General features: G+C 37.7%; 1 protein-coding gene across 2 annotated transcripts in view; it reads left to right on the plus strand.

Annotated features, from left to right (window-relative positions):
• The first annotated feature begins 20,274 nt into the window (after nucleotides 1-20,274).
• EPHA3 (EPH receptor A3) overlaps nucleotides 20,275-22,175 on the plus strand; it is a 202,880-nt gene continuing 200,979 nt past the window's right edge. For both annotated transcript variants that reach the window (XM_083361356.1, XM_083361357.1), the window contains exon 1: nucleotides 20,275-20,446. In XM_083361356.1, the coding sequence (XP_083217482.1) occupies nucleotides 20,356-20,446 (91 nt within the window). In that variant the 5' untranslated portion in view covers nucleotides 20,275-20,355. The remainder of the gene's footprint in view (nucleotides 20,447-22,175) is intronic.

A 22,175-nucleotide genomic window follows, 5' to 3' on the forward strand; every position in this document is an offset into this window, starting at 1 on the left:
GGGGCAGGAACAGAGTGGGCGGGTGAGACAATGGGGGGAGGTGGGGTGGGTTTGGGGCACATCACTGATCTAGGTCAATTGAGATGTGATGTCTTGCTTCCATTGTTAATATAAGAAAAATTACCTATGGAATATGGAATTGTAATATCCAGATCTTTACAATCCAGTTTTAGATATGTAACTGATAAAATGAGCACCTTTATCACAGTCCAGTTTCAAGGGCCATACCAGATCTAGGGATAAAAACAGTTAACAATTTCTTTTAGCATCCCTACAGTGAAGAGGGTAGGAGATCTTTCCATTCTGAAAAAAAAGCACTCTCTGCTAGGCATTTAAATCATTTTCCTATCTGCTGTTATCTACTTCAATTCTAGCAAACACTTCAGGCTTCTGAGTTCTGTGGTTCTCTGGGTGTATGCCTGGAACCTTAAAAGGGAACATGAATACATCCAGTAGACTCTGATCTGGAAGGTTACCTAAACTCCATCAGCTTTATAAATTATGATGATATGCCTAATTTGCATATCAGGTTTTATCCTAGTATATCTTTAGAAATAAAATCAATAAGAAGAAAGGCATGACAAGCAGTAAGAGTTACAGATGTATATTTTTATAATGTCATTAAAATAAAAACACTAATGCCAAATTTATTTATTTATTTATTTTATTTATTTGGATTTATATACCGCCCCTCTCCCAGTATATTTTACTGGTAACACACAAAGTTTACCTAAAACAAACTATAGCATTTATCTTTATGTAGGACTACTATGGCATGTCAATTATTTAATTCAAAGTAATAGAACCATGATTTTGAAGAAATCATTGTAACATTGAATTTTAAAGTTAAACTTTTAGTTATATAAACTGGCATTTAAATATGAATATCTTGAAATTTCATCTTCACTTATCTTCTTGTGAATAACTTTCAGTATGGAATTCCTCATGTATTTTTATATAAAATTATTAAATGTGTGATTGGTATGTCAAAAACAATGAAACAATCTGTTTTCCAATCTGTGTTGCCTAAGGACACTTTCATAGCAGAAAAACAATAATTTTCACTGTCTTGGTTTTTATTTTAAGGATGCCACTCAGTGTTAATTGAAGGTTTGTTTGAGTCCTACTTATATATAAATGAAGTCTTACTGAACAAATACTTTTAATGCTTAATATATTTATTTCATAAATGAAATAATCCAAGATACAATGTGTCAGTCAGAAAAATAATTGCTCCCTTAGATTCAGTAACTGATGGCTTCAGTAATTATAGTCTCCCATTGCTGTTTAGGAATTTTGGTCCTTTTCCCTGTGGCTAACTGCTTAATAATAATATTTCAGAGCTTTTTGATTATAACTTTTAATAAAATTACTATTAAAAAGAGCTAATAGATTGTTCACAAAAAATAGGGTGTACTTCAGAAGGATTAATAAAAATAGGGTGTACTTCAGAGGGATTAATAAAAATGGATTTGGCCAAAGCAGGGTAAAATTTATTAAGATAGCTTTATAATAAATCCTGCAGGTGGGAATAGAAACAAAAAATATACAGTAAGAAAATGCATTGTGGAATAACTTTATTACTGAATTGCAGCATTTTACTATATGAAGGAAAGTTAGATTGAACATAATGTTTTCATTGTCTATGCACTAATGCTCATAATATGATAAATGAACATGCCAGGCTTAGTGTACAGAAAGGCAAATATGGTTTGCGATATTTGTCATAGACTATCCTATGACTAGAATATAGCTAAGGGTACAGTTTGATCAGAAGAAACAGCAATAACAGAAAGAGTAGAGGAATAGCACTGTATGTTAAAAACAACAACAATTCTTGTTCACAAATCCAAATGAATAAATTTGGAAATGCTGAAAAAAGCATTTTAACTAAACCAAGTAAAGGAAGAAAGTAAAATAAGACTGTTCTAGTCTTTGTTTGCCTAATGGTCAAATTGTGGGTGGTGTCTTCTAAATGCAAACTGCAGATATTTCAAAGAGTGATGATGTTATCGTGATGGTAGATTTTAGTTATTTCACATTATTTTATTTTATTTTATTTATTTTGGTGTTGACTAAGAGTGAGAGTCCTACTCTTAATCCTTATGTATGGAGTTCTGCAGGATTCAGCACTCTTTCCATTCCTGCTTTATATCTATATGAAGCCAGTATGTAGTTCATACATCACCATTGGGTGAGGAATGGAACTAGTAATGTAGTTCATATCTTATCCCAGAGGTTGGTATGGGGAACTACTCCTTCAGCTGAATCCTGGAAAGAATGAGCAGCTTTGGATTTGGGCCACCCTGTTTCTAGGACTGTACCAGAACCAGAGTAATGTGTCTAATTTAGTAAACTGTCTAATCCCATGCTAATCCCATTATGATAATGATAAAATTATGATAAAAGGTGAACTGCTTTGATTCACCAAATGAAAATCGTACAGATTGAATATGCACCTATGTTTTATTTTTTTTAGTTAAAGGTGCAGAAATAGTTTATAAATGTTATTGATACTGTCAATTATCATCCAGTTTAACATATTAATGTTGGTGCTTTGTTTCAACACTATCTTATCTGGGTGATGTATTTCAGAATTAATACTAAATGATAATTCTGAGCAAGGGGAAAAAACATCTCTCCTCTTTGTAATTCCTTGTAATAATAGAATTCTGACATGTTAATAATCAAACACATGCTCATTCATTATAGCCAGATCTTGTCTGTCTGATAATGATTAAGAGAGGATGTTGAGTGGAATCACATATATAAAGGAGTTTCTTTGTTGATGGGAGGGACCAGGATGCATTTCCTATTTGCATCTTGGGGATGCCTTTCAGAATCCCTGCTTCCTTTTGATATTCACTCAGTTGTTATACCAAAATATCTGCTCTAGAGGTCAAGGATATTTCTGCACTGCACATTTGGAACTGCCTAAATAGATTTTCTGGAAATATTAGCAATTTCCATATAGAACAAGGGGAAGGGTATGATTTTATACCTGCAGTAATATAAATGGGCATATGTCACAAAGTCATTTGTGCACTGGTAGAATGGAGTCCTTAATATTCTGTCATATAAACCATTTCCTAACTTACTGTAGAGATCTTTTTTAAAAAAAATTAATTAAGCATCACTAAAACACATCCAAAATTCCAGGGCTTTAGCTGCAGGAATTTCAATGTTCAAATATTCCTATGTATAGCAAGGAAAAAGAGATCCTTTTTATGAAATAATGATTTCATATTATAAAAAGTTCAGCTTAACTATCTCTTGACATATGAACTCTCTTCATTATAATAATTGGTTTATTAATTTAAACAAATTTTCAAATCTTTTTATCTCTGTAGGGAAACTAATAATCCATAAATGAGGCATATACGTATCTCTCTTGCTCTAATTTTCTAAAATTAAATTCCATTTCCAATAAACAGTATTTTGCAATAATTACAGATGTACTTGTTAGGATTGGTACAAATCTGATCTATTTTAATGCATGCATACATATTTTTTCCTATATGACTAACTAACTACATGTTGAGTTTTTCTGTTTTTGTTTATTTTTTAAAGATCTCCATTAAAATACCTACATTTTTTCACAACTTGCACTAATGTGGGTTTTAAAGTTGAAATTACTGCAAGGTGGAAAGTCATGGTGCAAAGCCTGGAACTGCCAAAAATAGCCTGTACTTCTAGTGATCTGAGCCTGGGTCCATGAGATGATGTGAGCTCCCATCACCCTAGTTCCTGCCCACCCAGCAGTTTGAAAGCATGCAATATTTCAACTAGATAAATCACTACCACTTTGGTAGGAAAAAAAACCCTAGCTACATTCATGTGTGCAGTGAATGGAAGCCAGTGAATGGACATGAAGTATCGTGACACAAGATGAGGTGAGACTGGTGGAAGAGCATGGAAGAGACAGAAATCTGAGTGCCACTAGTTAATTGGTGTAAAGCTTGTTTGCCCCTCCACATGGCACACCAAAGATAGAGGTGCAAGTGGAATGAACCAGCAATCCAGGCTATGTGTCTAGCATATGTAGATTTCCCTGACGTTGTATGCCATAAACTAAATAAATAACTGCAAAGTATGCTCTTTTGCAGTATCCTATTTTGTGGCATTGTTTATAATTCCATACTCTTAAACAACTATAATTTTGTGAGTAAAGCAATACACAAATGGAGTGAAGGATGAAGATGCCATCTTCATTGCTCATGCCTACTGCATGTATACAAGAAATCCCAAGAGTATATAGCTTTTATAAATAGGGCTTTTCAAGCATTCAGATAAATTAGCATCAGTTGTGAAGGGAGAAAAAGGACTAAGTCATGGTTAGCCAGTATGATGCTCCTCTTTTCTTCTAAGTGATCCTGTGTGGTTGGCTGACTAGTGAGTTTTAGACGGATGTGATAAGTAGGATTATAAGATATTTTGGTAATCAAAGCCAAGCTTGGGAGAGATGAGTTAGCTATATATTTTATCTATGGCACATTTAAAATTTGGTAGTGGCACTGTGAATAATTGTAAAATAAATGCAAAGAAATTCTTGCTTTTTGCCAAATGGTACAGCCAGTCTCAAAATGCTCTGATCCCCTAGGATGTATTTTGTCAACCTAGTGGAAACTTTATGGACTTTAGAGAAAGGAAGAAAGGGAGGGAGGGAGGATTTGTGATGTTCACTGCCATTCAGTAGGATAAAAGTAAAGAATACTTATGTGCATGGCAACAAAACAGTATTTTCTGTTTGCTGACAACAGTTCAATTTATGTAATAGTATTTTACAAGCTATCATATACTATAGTAGTTGGGGAGAGCAGTAGAAATGCTAACATATTCAGCAGGGGCAGGAAGAGCTTCCTTTGGTTATTTGGGCAATGGTTCCCTTGCCATTTGTCATACTGGAAACTGAATTTAGTGCATCATCTATAGTCTTGAATAGAAACTCTCTATTCAAAAGCCACAGTCTTTTAAACTAGTACAGGACAACTTTTAGCAGCACCTCTTTCATGTAACTGGAAGCTTGTGTTATAGGATAAGCCATTGGGAATTTGTCATCTACAATTAATCATCCTGAATATAATGTCAGTTGCAAAAGTTTCCCCACATGGTAAGATTTTAGGCAATTAGTCCCTTTTTAAAAATATACAAGGAGATGGCAAAGAAAGAAACTTCCCTTGTTTTCTGATAGCAAGAAACAATCAGGGCACAGGTCCTGACAGTCTGCCTTGAATAAGGGAACAGTGTTAGCTGTTGGTTGCAGAATTACAGATCTGACAAAGGTGGCCAGATCAACATTTCCAATAATAAAGGGCACTGCAAAGACATAGAATTTGTTTTTTCTACAGAGCAACTGTGTTTTGAAATAAGGGAGGTCCATTATGTATGAGATATTCTGGAATGAGGGACAGTCATTTACAATAAAGGGTATCACAGAAGCAGGAGGGAAAAAAATCTGGCAGCATTATCATTGAAATACTTTGTGCATAAAAACAAAGAAGGGACAATGGGAAGTTGGAGCCTGCAGTGTGGGAAGAAGATACAAAGGCATCATTGATGGAGAAAAGGATGGTTCAAAGTGAAGATGCAATTTTATTTGCTGGATTTGGAAAATGACAACTGGGGAGAAACTCTGGAAAAACATCTACCTTGTGATTACTTCTCAAACTCATTAAAAGAAATGAAAGATGTAGATATTTGAGGTTGTGTAAAAATGTTGTGTTCGTTACATGGGAGAAGCAGCATGAAAAGCACAAAAAGTTGGATCTTTTGCTTATTGCATATTATAAAACTTATAAAACCTGCTAAGGTTTCATGACTATATTTCAGAAAGGTTTTGTTTTATGTTTCAGATAATAAATACAAGCATTTTTAATGTTTCTGTAGAGAGGATTCATGTTGAGTGCACACTGGCATTTTCTTTGGCAGAATTTCTTGTGTCCAGTTGATTTTTTAATTTTAGGAGACCTGAATTTTCCTAGGGGACACAAACATTGCTGTAATGACGAAATGGTGATGGGAGTTCCCAATATATACACGCATACACATGTGGGGTTATACATTTTCTTTCAGAAGATAGTTTTGAAGCCTAGCTATAAAGATAAGTCTCAGGATGAATGATGACCTAACATTTGCTCGCATCCGTGATTCTATTCCAGTTTGGATCCAAATCTGTTTTGAAATCTGAAAAAGATAAATGACTGAACTTGCATTGGATGAAATCTTTTTTCATGGCATGGTTCAACAATATAACAAACAACAGACTAATATGTTTCAACCAATAATAATCTTAATGGCATATCAAAGAATAGTTCTACAGAGAAATATAAAACACAACTGTCCCTTTTAAATGACTGATAGAACAGCAAAGAATATATTTAAAATTCTATTCTGCGGTGGATTTTACTGCTGATTATGGACCACACGTCCTCTCACACACATGTGATTTCATACCTCATTATTCACAATATCAGAATTTTAAGTTGTGGCCATTGGACTTAAGAAACCTGGAGACAAGGTTAAAAACAGGTGAAGATAGACTTACCTAAAGCTTAGGCCTTGGAGTCAATTCTTGCAGAAATTTCCATAAGATTATTATAGTTTTCTTTTAATATATTTTATATGTGTGCTTTAATCCAACTTGTATTGATGTTTTTGCTATTGTAACAAGGTGTGTGTTTAAACTTAAGAAATATAAGAATAACATTTTGATGACCAACTCATGTCATTCACACTTTCTTATCAGCTAAGCAAGTTTTTTTTTAACTTGAATATAAACTCACCTAACTTCAAAGCATGTATATGTATATTGAAAGGTTCGTCAACCCTGGATAAAACTGGTCAGTACAACATTGTCCTACTGTAATTAATAAAAAAAGAGAAGGATAAATGAGAAAGGAGAAGTTAACAACTTTTGAACCTAAGTAGGATTGGGATGACAAGGAAGAATTCACAGCTGTAGTTTAACCTGAGAATTGGAGGGCAGGGCGGGGGTAGGGTGGGAGGGAGAGCAATAACAAATGATTTCTTAGATTTTTACAAGCAAAGCTTATCCATACTATTACCAGAAATAGAGCTAAATCTTCGGTCTTTGCAAATCAATGGAATGTTATAAATATGCAAGATCTCAAGGTTCTTTCTTGAGAATCTTTCATCAATCTTTCAATAAAATAACTCTTGGCAAATGGAAAAGGAGTACCTTTGCTGTGAGGAGAGAAGGTGATTCTTCCAAAAAGCTAAAATTAACAAAGGATCTGGAACCAATTGAGACTGGGAGGAAAAAAATAAACCATGCAAAAACAATTCAATTTACCCCAAATGGAGAGGTAGTTGGGCAGTACCTAGTAGTGCCAAAATTCCACCATTGTTAAGTTTTCTCTCCTCTTTCTTCGTCAGATAACTGAGAATAAAACACGCTGGATGGGGAATTCTGGGAGCTGAAGTCCACTTTTCTTAAAGTTGCTGATATCGAGAAACAAAGAGCCTTGGTGGAACAGTGGGCTAATGCCTCCTTAAGTAACACCAGCTGCCTGCAATTAGTGCAGGTTCGAGTCCCACCAGGCTCAAGGTTGACTCAGCCTTCCATCCTTCCGAGGTAGGTAAAATGAGGACCCAGATTGTTGGGGGCAATTAAGCTGACTTTATAATAATGCCGCTGGGGTGTGTGTGAAAGCCCTAATAAGCAGGCATATACATAGAATGAAGGCTACTGCTAAGCTTGTAAGCCGCCCTGAGTCTTCGGAGAAGGGCGGGATATAAATGGAATTAAAAAAAAAATTAAGGACCAAGAAAAATTCAGAAGCCACGCTCAGTTTATTTTTCCTTCCTTTTACATTTATATAACCAGTAAAATTGCTTATAAAATCTCATTTTAAAATTCTTGATCCATAGAAGAGGAGAAAAGTGCAACAAGTTCCACAAGTTACCAAGAAAAAAAACCACACCAGACCTTTATAAACGTATATGAGAGACAGATTTCTCTTGATGCTATTTTAAGATAAAAGAAAACAAGCAGCCTTTGTATGTGACCAGAGCAAAAAGATCAGTGATCAGGCTCAGCACGACTGAATTAGTGAGTGACTCATCTTTCTCCTGGGAATGAAATTGTGCTTTCAAAAGAATATTCTGTGTAATATTTGCTCTTGCAAACTATAACATGATGTCACAGGAGATTAAAGGGAAACAAACACTTTGTCTAGTGGTGGGCAGAATTTACAACAGGGGCAATTAACAGTCTTATTTCTTTATGGATGTTCCCCAGAATCATGAACAAGTGGACAGATGTAGAAATTACAGTGATACATAAATAAATGCATAAATAACCCATTGTGCAGCACTTTGTTTTCTATGGCCATTAGTGTCAAAAAGTGAAACTGCAAGAACAATATAAATTTAAAAAAATGAACTGTAAAGTGCTGAAGGGAATGCTATGCACAACTGACAGAAGTTAAAATGGCATGGCCACCCATATTATGAAAAGGATACATCATACACTATACATGCTATACAGTTTATATAGCCAGTGCTTTTTTTGTAAAAGAAAAAGGTGCCGGAACTCATACATGTCATACAACCTGCCTTGCCTACTCTACAAGGTTCCATCCAAAAAAGGTGCCGGAACTCCGTTCTGAGCATTCTATGAGAAAAAAAGCCCTGTATATAGCTAACATTTAATTTGCTATTTTGATTCATTCAGAATGCCCCACACGATATGCTTGGCATTTTCTTTCTTTCTTTCTTTTTTCTTTTTGCATTATAATATCTTTTTTTTTTCTTTAGTGGTTTTATTTATTTTATTTATTTATTTTAATTCCATTTATATCCCACCCTTCTCCGAAGACTCAGGGCGGCTTACAAGCTTAGCAGTAGCCTTCATTCTATGTATATGCCTGCTTATTAGGGCTTTCGCCCCCCCCCAAGCGGCATTATTACAAAGTCAGCTTATTGTCCCCAACAATCTGGGTCCTCATTTTACCTACCTCGGAAGGATGGAAGGCTGAGTCAACCTTGAGCCTGGTGGGATGCGAACCTGCACTAATTGCAGGCAGCTGGTGTTACTTAAGGAGGCATTAGCCCACTGCTCCACCAAGGCTCTTGAAAGGAAAAGAAAGAGAGAATATCCTATGCTGTTAATATTTGTTCAAAATAAATTAAAATTTCACAACAAAGCAAAATGTTGCAAATTCAAACACTTTCTGCCCTGATTCTGATAACAGTTACAATGACTAATATTGGCTCTGTTGCACAATTAATTATTCATATCAATCAATAGTTAACCATAAGGAAAAATGTTCTTTGCTTTATTATTACAAAATTTGCCCAAATGTCCATGCATAGAGAGCACTTCTAAGCTTATAAAAGAATCCTGAAAAATGAAAGACTGTTCATATATGAGAAAACAGTGTATTTTTGATATCTCTTTTTTGTATTCTTTGATGAATTGTCCTTTTCCATTCCTTTTTTGGAAAAGGTACGGTTGTACTGTGATTTATACATTTGTTTACCCATGTTTGCATTATTAGTTTCATATTTGCTTTTATAGTTCTGATTTAAATAAAGGAAATAAAAAATAAAAAACCTTCCCTGTAAAATATACCGGTAATTTGTTCTTCCCAGCATTTAACATTACACATTTGTTACTGTTTTCTATAAAATATGATTTGTACCTTATCCCAGTTTCTAGAAAACATAGGACCTAATAGAATTAAAACTATAGAGGTACAGCTAAATCCAATATATTTCAAACCAGACTAGGTGATGTATTACTATTTTTCAGTTTTTTTCCCCATATAATCTGGTAAATGCAATAGCTTCAGTTTAGAAGTTTATTTTCATTAGGGAAATTCTTATATGTGAAGTTAAATATTCTCCTTGGCAAAACCACAATTCTATTCCAAATTATCTATTGCTCTTAAAAAGAAATTTTGGAAAGACCTTATATTTGTAATTTATTGTAATTTATGTTTTTAATATTTGTTTGTTTATTTGTTTATTTATTTATTATGCCACCCATTTTATTGTTGAGCAACTCTATATTCTCTGTTAGCCAAAGAATCATAGGTTTGAGATAGGTGACCATTTAAACTGAATCAATGAATGAATATTTTTATTAAATATTCCAATACAGAAGACTAATGAAAGCTGCAACTTTCAACTATTGTTTTGTTAATATGCAGCAAGAAGGTGGGCTAAATGGAGCATTCTGACATAGGCATTGAATTACTGTGTCATGAATTCTAAGACTCTCTGAAACCATTAAAGTTGGGTTGTTTCTTTCAGAAAAGAAGGGAATGCAATGGGCTAACATGGCACAGCCATGGGTGGCCAACTTGCCATGGCCAACTCACCATGGGACAACTCACTGCAGGACAATTCAATCAAAGTATTTAAAATAATTAAAAGATTATTTTATTTTTTTGTCATTCACATTTCATTTTTTCCCTCCTTTTGGATCCTTTCTTTAATTATTCTAGTCCACCGTTTCTTCAATTTTAGTGTAACTCTTGTCCCACAGCAAATTGGCCATAGTAGGTTGGCCGTGTCGAGATGGCTGTGCCAAGTTGGCCTAGACCGTAAGGGGATGTGTTGAAATGTGGGTTGGGTGGATCAGTACTATATTTAGCAACTGCTGGACATTGTTTTATGTTCTCAGCTTGAAAATCAGTTCACATATATAATAACAATAAGCTTACCAGCAGAATTGATGCAGATGTAATCTGAGGGTGTAACACTATTACTTTTACTGATACAACAGAGTCACAGAACAGTGAAAAACAAAAAAAACCCACTTCAATTCAAAGGCAAATCATTTATAAATATGTTGAATTACACTGGATATAGATTGGATTCCTGGAGCCTTCACTTGATGCATACTTTCAAAACAGTGAAAAACCATGAATAAGTGCCCTTTATATATCAACTGAAATAAATATAGTAGTCCTCAGTTAACTATCACAACTGAATCTGGAATTTCTGTCCTAAGTCTTTGTGATCATTGAACAGGTCGCCTCATGTGACTTGATTTTACAGGTGCTTTTATGACTTTTAAGTCATAAAATAAATCACTGTGGTCATTAAGTGAATCACACCATTATTATGCAAACCATGTAGTTGTTAACGGATCTGTTCTCCCAAGTAAGTGGTTTTTTTATTTATGAAAACTGGCCATTAAAAAAAGTCATAGATTACAGTCATGTGTCCACAGGATGCTGCAACAGATTATAAATGCAAACCAATTACCAAGTGCTCAAAATGCCACCATGAGATCATGGGGACAGGAGTGGCGGTCTAATTTTGAGGATCAGTCATAAGTACTTTTCAGGTGGGTCCACTGTAACTTTCAGTGGTCATTAATGACTGGTCATAAAGTGAGACTACTTGTACTATTTAGCCTACACATATTCTTGTTACCACAATACAAGGACTTCCCACAGTCTAACAGACTAGTCAAAATACTGTAGGTTAGTAAGATAATTAAGCTTACAGATTAAAAAGCTAAACATTTATAATATTCTATAGAAAGAACATAGGTAGAAGGCCAAAGTTATGAATAATATGGATGCTGTTTTGCAAAAGTTTCTGTTGTTTATAATTAAGATAAGTTATAGGCTGATTTACAGTAGCTCAGTAAAACTAGGTAGCTGAGCAATGGTAATATGGAAAAATCAGAAATAAGAGATTTTCCTCTGACAATGGGTCTCCATTCATTTACATCTGCACACAAGTATCCTTTCTACATTAAAAATGAATCCTGACCTTTTAATTAAAATGGAAAAAAGAGGGGGGAAAGTGCCATTTACAGAGAGCCTAAATCTCTAATATTGGAAGCTTACTATATGTGCTGCAATTAATTTAAAGTGCAAATCAAGCTCTCTGGGCATTAAAAAGGCTTTTTGGAATCAGATTGTGACTTTGAGTCCCCAGGGACAGGGTGATTGATCACTTCTGTAGTTATTTTTAATAATCCCAGTAATATTTTTCATCACATAGAAAGTTGCCTTCCTGTTTTATATTCAAACATGTTGTCACAGTACTCTGGCCATGTGTTAAGAATTTTCAGTCTTGCACTTCCAGAAATTTAGTGTCAGTTTTTGTTTCAAGGGAAGAAAAATGTGCAATATAAAGTTTAGCATGGATTTTAATCATATATAAATATAAGAGCAGGATATTATAAATCATAGTTAAATGTTCTTCTGGAATGGTTCAGTGGACGTTAGAGTAGATAGATTGCATTATTCTGTAATGGAGAATGCCAGAATTGCCTGTTCATATTCTTTACACATATATAATAGATTACTCTTAGTAAAGAAACAGGGTGTACAAACCATTGTTATGAATGCAATATAGATCTTATAGGTCCTATAAGATAGTTACGTATCCTAATTGTCATTTTTCTTAAACTTCATCCTCTTGAAAAAAAAGAACACTTTCCATAATATATATGTTCTTGAAACTATAAATTCCATGTTTTATTTCTCATCTTGGGAAAAAAGAAGGTAAAAGAATCTTTGCGGAGTTTATTCCACTAGTTGTTGCTGACTATAGGGGTGGTGTGAATCTCCATTTCAAGGTCATTGAGCAAGCATTGTCTGAAGACATTTTTGTAGTCATGTGGCCAGCATGACATCATGGAGCACTGTTATTTTCCCACCAAAGTGGTAACTATTTATCTACTTGCATTTACATGCTTTTGAATTGCTAGGTTGGCAGGAGCTAGGGTGAGGACCGACACTCACTTTGTAGTGTGGTTCTCAGGTCTCAAACCTGGCTTGCTGATTTTCTAGCTGACAAGCTCAGAATCATAACTGGTGAACTACCATGCTGCTCTCCTCATCTTGAAAACACTGAACTAATTTTCTTAGAAAACCTGCAGAACCTCTTTAGAGAATATTCAGTCTTTAAGCCTGTACAGTGATGTGTGTGTGTATGCATGTACATGTATGCATGCATGCGCATGCACACATACATGTGCACATATTGAGCATGCATATATAAAATTGGAGATCAAAAATAGGAATTTGTCTTATCTGGGAAGGAAAGATTCTGGCTTCAACGATGATATTTTCTAAGCTTGAATTACAGTTCTATGATCTGTGAATACTTCAAAATATTGATTTACTCCCATATCCAAAAATACTCCTGGAGAAACATATACCTAGGATTGACATACTATGTGACATACAGAACACATATGAAGACTAGATACATTTTCATTATTTACGTATGTACACCAGTTTCATGTTCCACAGATTTAGAAGCATAATCATAGATTCTCTTTTAGTGAAGAGGTAGAGAGAATTCTTATCAGATCCACAGATCACACAAAACTTGGTGTGATAGCTAAATACCCTAGGATACCAAAACAAAATTCAAAACTATCTTGATAATTCAGATGCTTTAGAGACATGAGCTGAAAATAGCAGAACTTAACACAGACAAGATTTTTCACTTTAACAAAAACTAAGTACATAGAGACAGGATAGGGTCACTAGTCTTGACAACTTTTCACAATAAATGTAGCACAGAATAGTAACTGACTGCAAACTGGATATGAGCCAGCAGTGTGATGTGTCAACAAGAAAAGCAAATGCCATTTTATACTGTATCAATGGAATTATACTTTCCAAATTATAGGACACTATCAACCTATTTCATATGCTTTGGTCAGATTACACCACAAGCATTGTGTCATAGTTCTGAGTATCATACTATAACAAGGAATTCAGAGAAACCTGAAAGAATTCAGGCAAGTATAAACTGAGGACTAGAAACTAAAAGCAGACATAAACTTCAGGAGATACTAGAACAGACATGTCAAACACAAGGCCCGGGGGCCGGATCCGGCCCGCAAAGTGGTTTCATGCAGCCCACGAAGCCATCCTGGAAACAGTGAGGGAACGGCCCCCACTGCCTTGGCCCTGGCCCAGAGACCCTCCTTCTGCCAGAGACCCTCAGATCTGTCCCACTCCTGCCCAGGCCCCCATAGGCACCCTTGATGCGAACGATGTAGAGCTGCCCATGCCCACCCAGTAGGCCATACGCACTCTAGCCATGCCCACCCAGTAGGCCACGCCCACCTAGGCCACACCCACCCGGCCCCCTGAGGGCAACCGCAATGCTGATGCGGCCCTCAATGAAATTGAGTTTGACACCCCTGTACTAGAGTAATGGAAGGACAAGTGCATTTGTATCCTTAACAAAATAGACTGATGAGCAATATTATAAAATACTGCAAAAACCAGAAAGGATGTCACATAGAAAGTCAAGTCAAACCCTCCTATAGAATTTAAATTAAAATAAGCCAGATACTCAAACTTTAGTAAAACTGCCTAATATTAATTTGATTCTGATTTCCCTCCTTTTTGTCTACAACTTTCAGAATCATATGGAACTTTTCAGAAGCATATTTTGCAAATAAAAAGGTGTGAATTTTAGATTGAAAAAATATTGGAGCTAGATAGCGGTGATGGAATTTATAGTAGATTTAATTATCCTTATATTATTATTACATCCCCTGTAAACCGACAGCAAGCCTTCATGATAAATATGGTACTTATATAAATAAGAAATTGTGACATATGAAAAAGTTTGAACTCTTATCCTTCCACCTTCCCCTTTACCTAATCCGGCAGATGTGCGGAATAGCACTAATAAATACAAGCAGGCAATACATTTATCTTCCTTGTCGCAGCCCTTGGAATGACTTCATTTGAGTTTTATAGGACTAGATAAACAGAGCAAAGGTTTGAAGACACATTTATTTAATGACTTATATTAAAAACATGCATTCCAAGAAGAGACTACCAGAAGATAAATAGCTCTGCAAAATAAACGCCTTCCACCAATGGAAGAGCAACAAAGTGTGGAGAAGAGGTGAGGTTGTAATGTGCTCTAGTTTGCATAGAGCATCTCCAAGGCACAATTACGAGTTTCATGGGGTGTGAATTATTATCATAAGCTCCAAACTACAAAGTCCCCAAAGCATAGAGAGTTCCCTGTCAAAGGGAATGAGATTGACAAATTCTGTGGTATCTCTGTCTCAGAGATGCTTGAGTTTTGATAACTCAACATAGGGCTCCAATTTTTTGAAAGCTGAGATGCCTGCATGTTACCAAACTATGAACAATCAGCAGTGTCGGAGGGACAGGCCAACATTTTCTGTTTGAGTATGTTAGCTTTGCCAGGAAATTGCTAAAGCTGCAGATGTATATGGGGTACTATGTGTGTACACGTGTGGGAAGAGCTGAATGTTTTGTGATTTATTGGCAGATACTTTGTGGGAGATTACAGCATTGTATCAGCTTTATTTTTATGCCCAGTGTCACAGAGTGAATCCCTGCAGAGCAGCAAGGTGAGACTGAATACTATGTTGTCAAATGGATTTCTTGTGCAACAAGCTGGCTCTGAATGGGTATCAAGGTCCAGTTCATTTCATGTAATACTGCATTTGGCCCACATTGCCAGCTTGGTGAGGGAAGAAAAGGGACTCTTATAATTTTAGTACTATGTACAGAAACAATGTTCAAGCCTTGACCTCAATGTGAGTAACCATAACACTTATACAAGATTCAAGATTTTATTTTCCTGTGCCATTTTTGTGTTGTTTTTGCCAAAAGCAACTATATTACTCTCCACTTTGAATCTTCATTGATGGAATATTTCTTTTCCATCTGAATTTTCCCCAGTGCAACATGCTCCCATCACATTGCTACTAGCCATGAAGCTTTGAAGAGAAAGCACACTGACAAATTTCACAGGGCAGTCCCTTGAAGGCAATCAAGCAATTGCTTTGCTGTCCAGTCAAGCCATCAATTTGTGATTTTTTTTTACACTCTTCCCACTGATAACTGAGCACTAGAAGCTCTTTAGATGGCATAGTAAACTGTCAAGGTACATTAAAATGCATCAATCCTACAGCAGACTCTTCACTTGCAACCATTTATTTTGTTATTGACGTTACTGTTTCCAACTTTTTGTGTCCAGCAGGGATTGCCTGACAGTATTTTCTGTGGGGGGGGGGGTGTTACTCATGTTTACTAAGAACCCCTCAATTCAATGGAGCTTACTTTTTCAAATTGCCAAACATAAAATTAAACACTCTGATATAAATGGACTTTCCCTTTTTTTCATTTCAAAATGAAGGCAGAGATGAAATTTAATCTGTACCAGTCTGTTTCAGTACTATACACTTCTATGAAATAAAAGAGCAGGTATTTCCAGTGTGTGTATTTAATGTAATTGCTTGATAGTTAAAAAAAATCCACTTTTCCCACAAAAATCATGACTAAAGCATAATACTTTCTCCAACTGGTGCAACTGATGTCGCTTAACTTTTGTAGAGTCACTACTATAAGGCAGTGATAGAAATCATATAAATAAATGTATACATAAATAAATCATGTTTAAAAGATGTCTTAGAGCACTTTAGAAATCCAGTCGGAACGTTGGTTTCAAATTTGGAATAGGAAAGGACAGTTTTAAATAATAAAACACAGAATCAATGCCAACTGCAGCATCCCTTCCTTGTTTAAATTGTGTTAATTATATTATGCCAGTGAGGCACTGTTGAATGTGAGAATAGATTCTGGAAGAAGAATAAAACTATGCTGATCAAAATATATCTGGGATTATAGTTTTTTACATAGTCTAAAACTATTTAGACATTATCTTCTTCAGTGGTCCTTCACTGAGATAATAGGTAAAGGTAAAGGTTCCCCCGCACATGCATGCTAGTCGTTTCCGACTCTAGGGGCTGGTACTCATCTCTGTTTCAAAGCCGAAGAGCCAGCGCTTGTCCGAGAACATCTCCGTGGTCATGTGGCCAGCATGACTAGACACCAAAGGCGCACGGAATGCTGTTACCTTCCCACTGTAGTGGTCCCTATTTTTCTACTTGCATTTTTATGTGCTTTCGAACTGCTAGGTTGGCAGAAGCAGGAACGAGTAACAGGCGCTCACTCTGTTATGCGGCAGTCGGGATTCGACCCGCCAAACTGCTGACCTTCTGATCGACAAGCTCAGCGTCCTAACCCACTGAGCCACCATGTCCCTTCACTGAGATAATGATCACAACTAAATTTCAAGGATCAATGTACAGATCTATTGTATATTTAAGTAACAGAGTATTAGAATAACAAGATTGGAAGGGACCTTGGAGATATTCTGGTCCAAGCCCCTGCTCTAGCAGGAGACACTATACCATTTCACACAACTGGTTGTCCAAGCTCTTCTTAAAAGCCTCCAGTGATGCGAGCACCCAAAACATCTGAAGGAAGCTGTTCCACTGAATAGCCATTACATATATTTTAAAAGGACCATAGGCAGAGCAAACCAGCAACCAGTGCAGCTTGTGCAACAGGGGTGTTACATGGGTCACCTGAGGGGCCCCCAGAACTGTCTGTGCAGGCGCCTTCTGTGCCAGCTGTAGCTTCTGAATACTTGTCAAAGGTAGAGTTGGTGGTTCATGCTTTCTATAAGGCCTGTTTTCAATCCCAGCTGCAGCAGGGCAGTAATTTTAGCACCTTAAAGATTGAGTATGTTTGTAAAAGAAAGAAAAATAGGAATGAAGAAACAGGCATCCTGAAGCTGTCATTTTCTTCCTGCCTTGATGCTATTCTATATTTTACAACCTATTCGACTTTTCTAATATGTTGGGGATGGAAGGAACTTTGATCCCCCCTCCCCAAAAAAGAAAAAAACAAACTTATAAGTGTGTTTTAACTGAACTGATAGCATCTCCACAACATAGAAATTGATTTCCTTTCCGCAATCTAACAGGCGTGTTTTAGTTTACAAATGCCATATAATCCCAATACAAAAACAAAAAAATACAGAAAAAGATTCTACCAAACTAAGAGACATTATGACCTAAGTGCCTTCCAGAACAGCATAATCTTCAACATCTTCTGGAAGGATAGGAGCAGATCAAACTTCAAGTAGCAGGTCATTCCTAAGGGCCAATGATACCACCAAAAAAACAAACAAACCCCCCCACACACACACTTCCAAGAATCGATCCACTTAGCTTTCTGAATGTGGAAAAAGTGGGGAATATCCAGGTGCTTCTCTTTAACGAAGAATTGTCAGGCCAATTCCTATAGGGAGATGTGGTTCAATAGGTAGTCTGAAAATAAAATAGAGTCTGCTTCAATTGCCTGAGAATAAAGCAGCAGTTGGGTATTAAGTAAATAAAATGAGAAACCCATAGGTATCCAATGTGTAGCCAGTCGCACTCAATGCATTTCACCAAAATTAAGAACAAAGACAATTGTGGTGCTGATAGGCCTGTGAGTTTATCATGACTGTTCTCATTCATCATTGCTATTACTTGCTTATTGAGGATCCTGCTTGGCGGCAGGACCCTTGAAATCATCAACTCTTCAGATTCAGTTGCCCTGCAGTACTTATTACAGAGGGTGAACCTCTGCCCACCCATTTCTGAGCAGTATATTAAACCTGGTTGCACATCTGGGATCCAGAGATCACAGAGTGCTAGAAAACCCAGATAATTTGATTTTTTTATATATATATAAAAAACTTGGTTATTCTTCCTGAACAGTTCCTGCTTTAGAAAACTGCTGTATGATTGAACATCTAGTGTACACATCCACAAAGGAAATAAGAGTATATGACGATGCCACAAGCGGTAAAAATAAAAGGATTTCCCAAAAAATGGCTAGCTTATATCCTGGGGTGACCTGTGAGATGATAAATAAAGAACAGATGCGTAACTGATTTTCTTTTACTTTTATTTATGATAAAGCTGTCTTCCTCCCTCTTCCTTCTTTGTTTCAGTGAAGACCTGAAACTGAAGAAAGTGATTTTTATACTACTCTTCAAAAAAAAAAAAAAAGATTGCTTCCCCTGCAAAAATATGACAATGCAATTCAGTCCAGCAACTTATTACTTGCAGTAACTTATTTTTCATTGGGGTAAAACTCGCACATGTTTTAAAGAGACAGTTTACTGCCACCACCTCCATTCAAAAGAAAAATCAAGGGGAAAGTGATCAAACAGAAGCAAGTAAACACATCAACCTGTCATCTCTTCCACTGTTAAGTAGTTAAGGATGAAAAGATCCAAGGGAAGCATCTCTCCATCCTCCCACTTCTCCCCTTCTCAGCTGGGAAGTCCCTTGGTACTTTTATCCCTGGGCAACAGAAAGGTGACAAGCTGGGCCTCAGGGCTGGTGGTGCCCATGTTCTCCCTTCCTCTCCTGTTCTAGGCAATTAGCACTGGGCTCCTATCCTCTCTTCAGCATCCAGAGAAAGCCAGAAGTGATTCATTCTCTCTCTCTCTCTCTCTCTCTCTCTCTCTCTCTCTCTCTCTCTCTCTCTCTCTCTCTCTCTCTCTCTCTCTCTCTCTCTCTCTCTCTCTCTCTCTCTCTCCCTCTCCCTCCCTCTCTCTCTCTCTCTCTCTCTCCCCCCTCCCACGGTGGCCGATCCTGGGCTTATAGACCAATGAAACAAATCTAGCCTACTGGTTAGTTAGCCCACCATATATTAGCCTGGTGGCTTGTGAGAACCCAAGTTCTTATTCAGTGGGCGCGACGGGAAGCAGGTAATTGGGTTAACTGAGTTAAGAGCCCTTTAAATAGCCTTGGGTCAGCCTATCGTCGAAGGCAGAGATTTTGAGACTAGAGGGAGTTGCTGAGTTATCCCCAAGTGCAGAAGCTAGGTAAACTGGAGCACATCTCAAGAGGACAAGCTCGGAGATTTCAACGAGGACTTTATTTGAGATGTTCCCTGCTCCCTCCACCTTGCACCTCCGCGCACACGTTTTCACTTCTGCCGTGCGGCCCCGGGTGTTACTTTGGGTTTTTGCCGAAACAAAAGCGGAGAGGGCAGAGCAAAATGCTATTGATAACGCCGCGCCTCGGTGACAATCAAAGCCAACACTTGTTGTTGTTGTTTTTTTTCTCAAAAGGGCGCTCCAAACAAGGAGGGGTTTAGTCGCGAAGTTCGCCGTCCACCGCGCGCACACACAAACACACACACACACACACACACACACACTCTTTTTCTCCTCTCTCGCCGTTTTCCTGAAAATTGCTCCCCTCCCTTCCTCATTCACCGCTCCGTTGCTTTTAGTCTCAGCCTTCCGGGATCCCCCCCACCCCACCCCACCCCCGTGGCTTGGCTTGCTGGAAGTAAAAGAGGGCGCTAGGACCCGGCGCGCCGGCCGGCAAGCTGCCGGCAGCCCAGGCAATCCGCGAGACTCCTCCTCATTTCCAGTGTCAAACTTGACATCAGGCTGCGAGCGGAGCATGGTAACTTCTCCTGCCATCGGCGCGCTCGCAATCAGTGGCATGCTCCGGGAAGAGATGCAGCTCGCGCTGCCTTCTGCAACAGCCACAGCATGGATTGTCACTTCGCCAGCCTCCTCTGCCTCCTGCTGGGATCGACGCTCGGCTGCTTGGGAGATCTGAGTCTTTACCCAACCAACGAAGGTAAGCCGAGGAGCCGCTGCTTTTCGGAAAGCCGGGAGTTAAACGGCTCACTTGCCAACCTGGTCCGCGGCGGTTGCTCTTTTTAAGGTGGTCCGCCAGGGCCACCGGAGAGCCCTAAGCTGCGCGGCGTTCATCCCGGGCCAGCCGCTGGACGTTTGGTGGGTGTAGCTATGGACGGGCGCCGATTGGCAAAGTTGTTTCGGGGACGCGTTGTGCTGGCTGGCTGGCTGGCTGGCTGTGACGGTCCCGAGTCCCTCAGTTCCCTCTTGGGCGATGCAGGTGAAGGAGAGCCGGGTGAGCCCTCGGCGTTTTGCGTCGTCTCCGGCTCGACTGTCGCGCGTCGAAGCGGGTGCCGGTGCAAAGTGACTCGGATCCCGGTTTATAATGAATAGGGCGTGTATGTTGGATTATTAGCATAAATGTGATGGCGCAGAGAAACCTTCCCGGGGAAGTCCTACCGTGCAAATCGCCTGTCTTTTAAGGAGGGGAGGAAGAGTAAACTACCCGTGCAACTATTTTGTGTGTGTGTGTGTGTGTGTGTGAAACAAAACACTTGGGAAGAGGAACAAAAGAGTAGATTTGGAGGAACGAGACTCGTCGGTGCTTCCCCAAACCGTGATAATTTCGTATCGCCTTTTATTTTCATTCGGCAACTCAAGACATACATGGTTTTATCTGGACTAACGATGGGAAGGAAGGCAACCTGTTTTACCCGGAGGATAGCCCGCGAGTTTATTAGAGCAAAGACTTCTTTTGCAGAGATCACAGCTTGTGACTCATTTGCACCTATCATTGTGACGTAATTGCACCGAATCATTCTACAGAAATAATTAATTAAATAAAAGCCCAGCAGCCCACCCGCTTAAAAAAATGTTTGTTATAGAAATTAATGTTTGCATTTCAAAGCATTGCTTTATCAGTTTGCGCCATAAACTTTAGATGTAATAAAGATGCTTTTAAAAAATTACCTATCTTTGGTGTCACTGAGGGGGCATCACCTATTTTGCTGTAGAAATTGAATGTTAATAATCAGTTTAAATAGGTTCAAATCTAGGTAATAAATTGTTGCTATGATTCCCAAAAGCTATATTTTGAGGAAAATGTGACAATTGCATAGATTTTTCCCCAAAAATAATAGATGTTCCACACATATTCCATAATGTATGATTAAACTTACAGCATTGAACATTCAACCTCCAGCATGACTATTCAAACACACTGTGTACAAAATGAACAGGCCAAAAGGGTGGGGATAATTCATATCCAGTAAGTCTGCAAATGTTGCACCTGCTTGATCAATGCTAGTTTAAAGGATTTGTGAATGTTTTTGTTTTGTCTTGCATTTGGAACAGAAAAAGACAGACTTATTTATTTATTGGTTCTGCTTTGAGTAGTGCTATATTCATGAACAATGCAGAAATGATTTTTGTAAGCAAACAGCCAGTTTATTTCAGGTTAAAAAAAACTCCTTTGTAAAAGCACTTTCAGTGTATTTGTGTGTATAATTTGACTATTCAAATTGGATTCATTATAGTGTAGTCAAATAATGAGTAGAATGTGTGTAGCTGATAGGAAATCTCTTTCTGGAGAGACCATTCTGGAGTTAGCTGAAAGTCTTATCAGCAAAACTCAAGGATAATTCACAATAGAGCAATAAACCATCTAGTGTGCTAGCAGGCAAATCATATTACATATTAAGATAGCAACTTGTATTATATAAAGCCCTTAA

The sequence above is a fragment of the Vipera ursinii genome, assembly GCF_947247035.1.
Source record: "Vipera ursinii genome assembly, chromosome: 4".
Lineage (NCBI taxonomy): Eukaryota > Metazoa > Chordata > Lepidosauria > Squamata > Viperidae > Vipera > Vipera ursinii.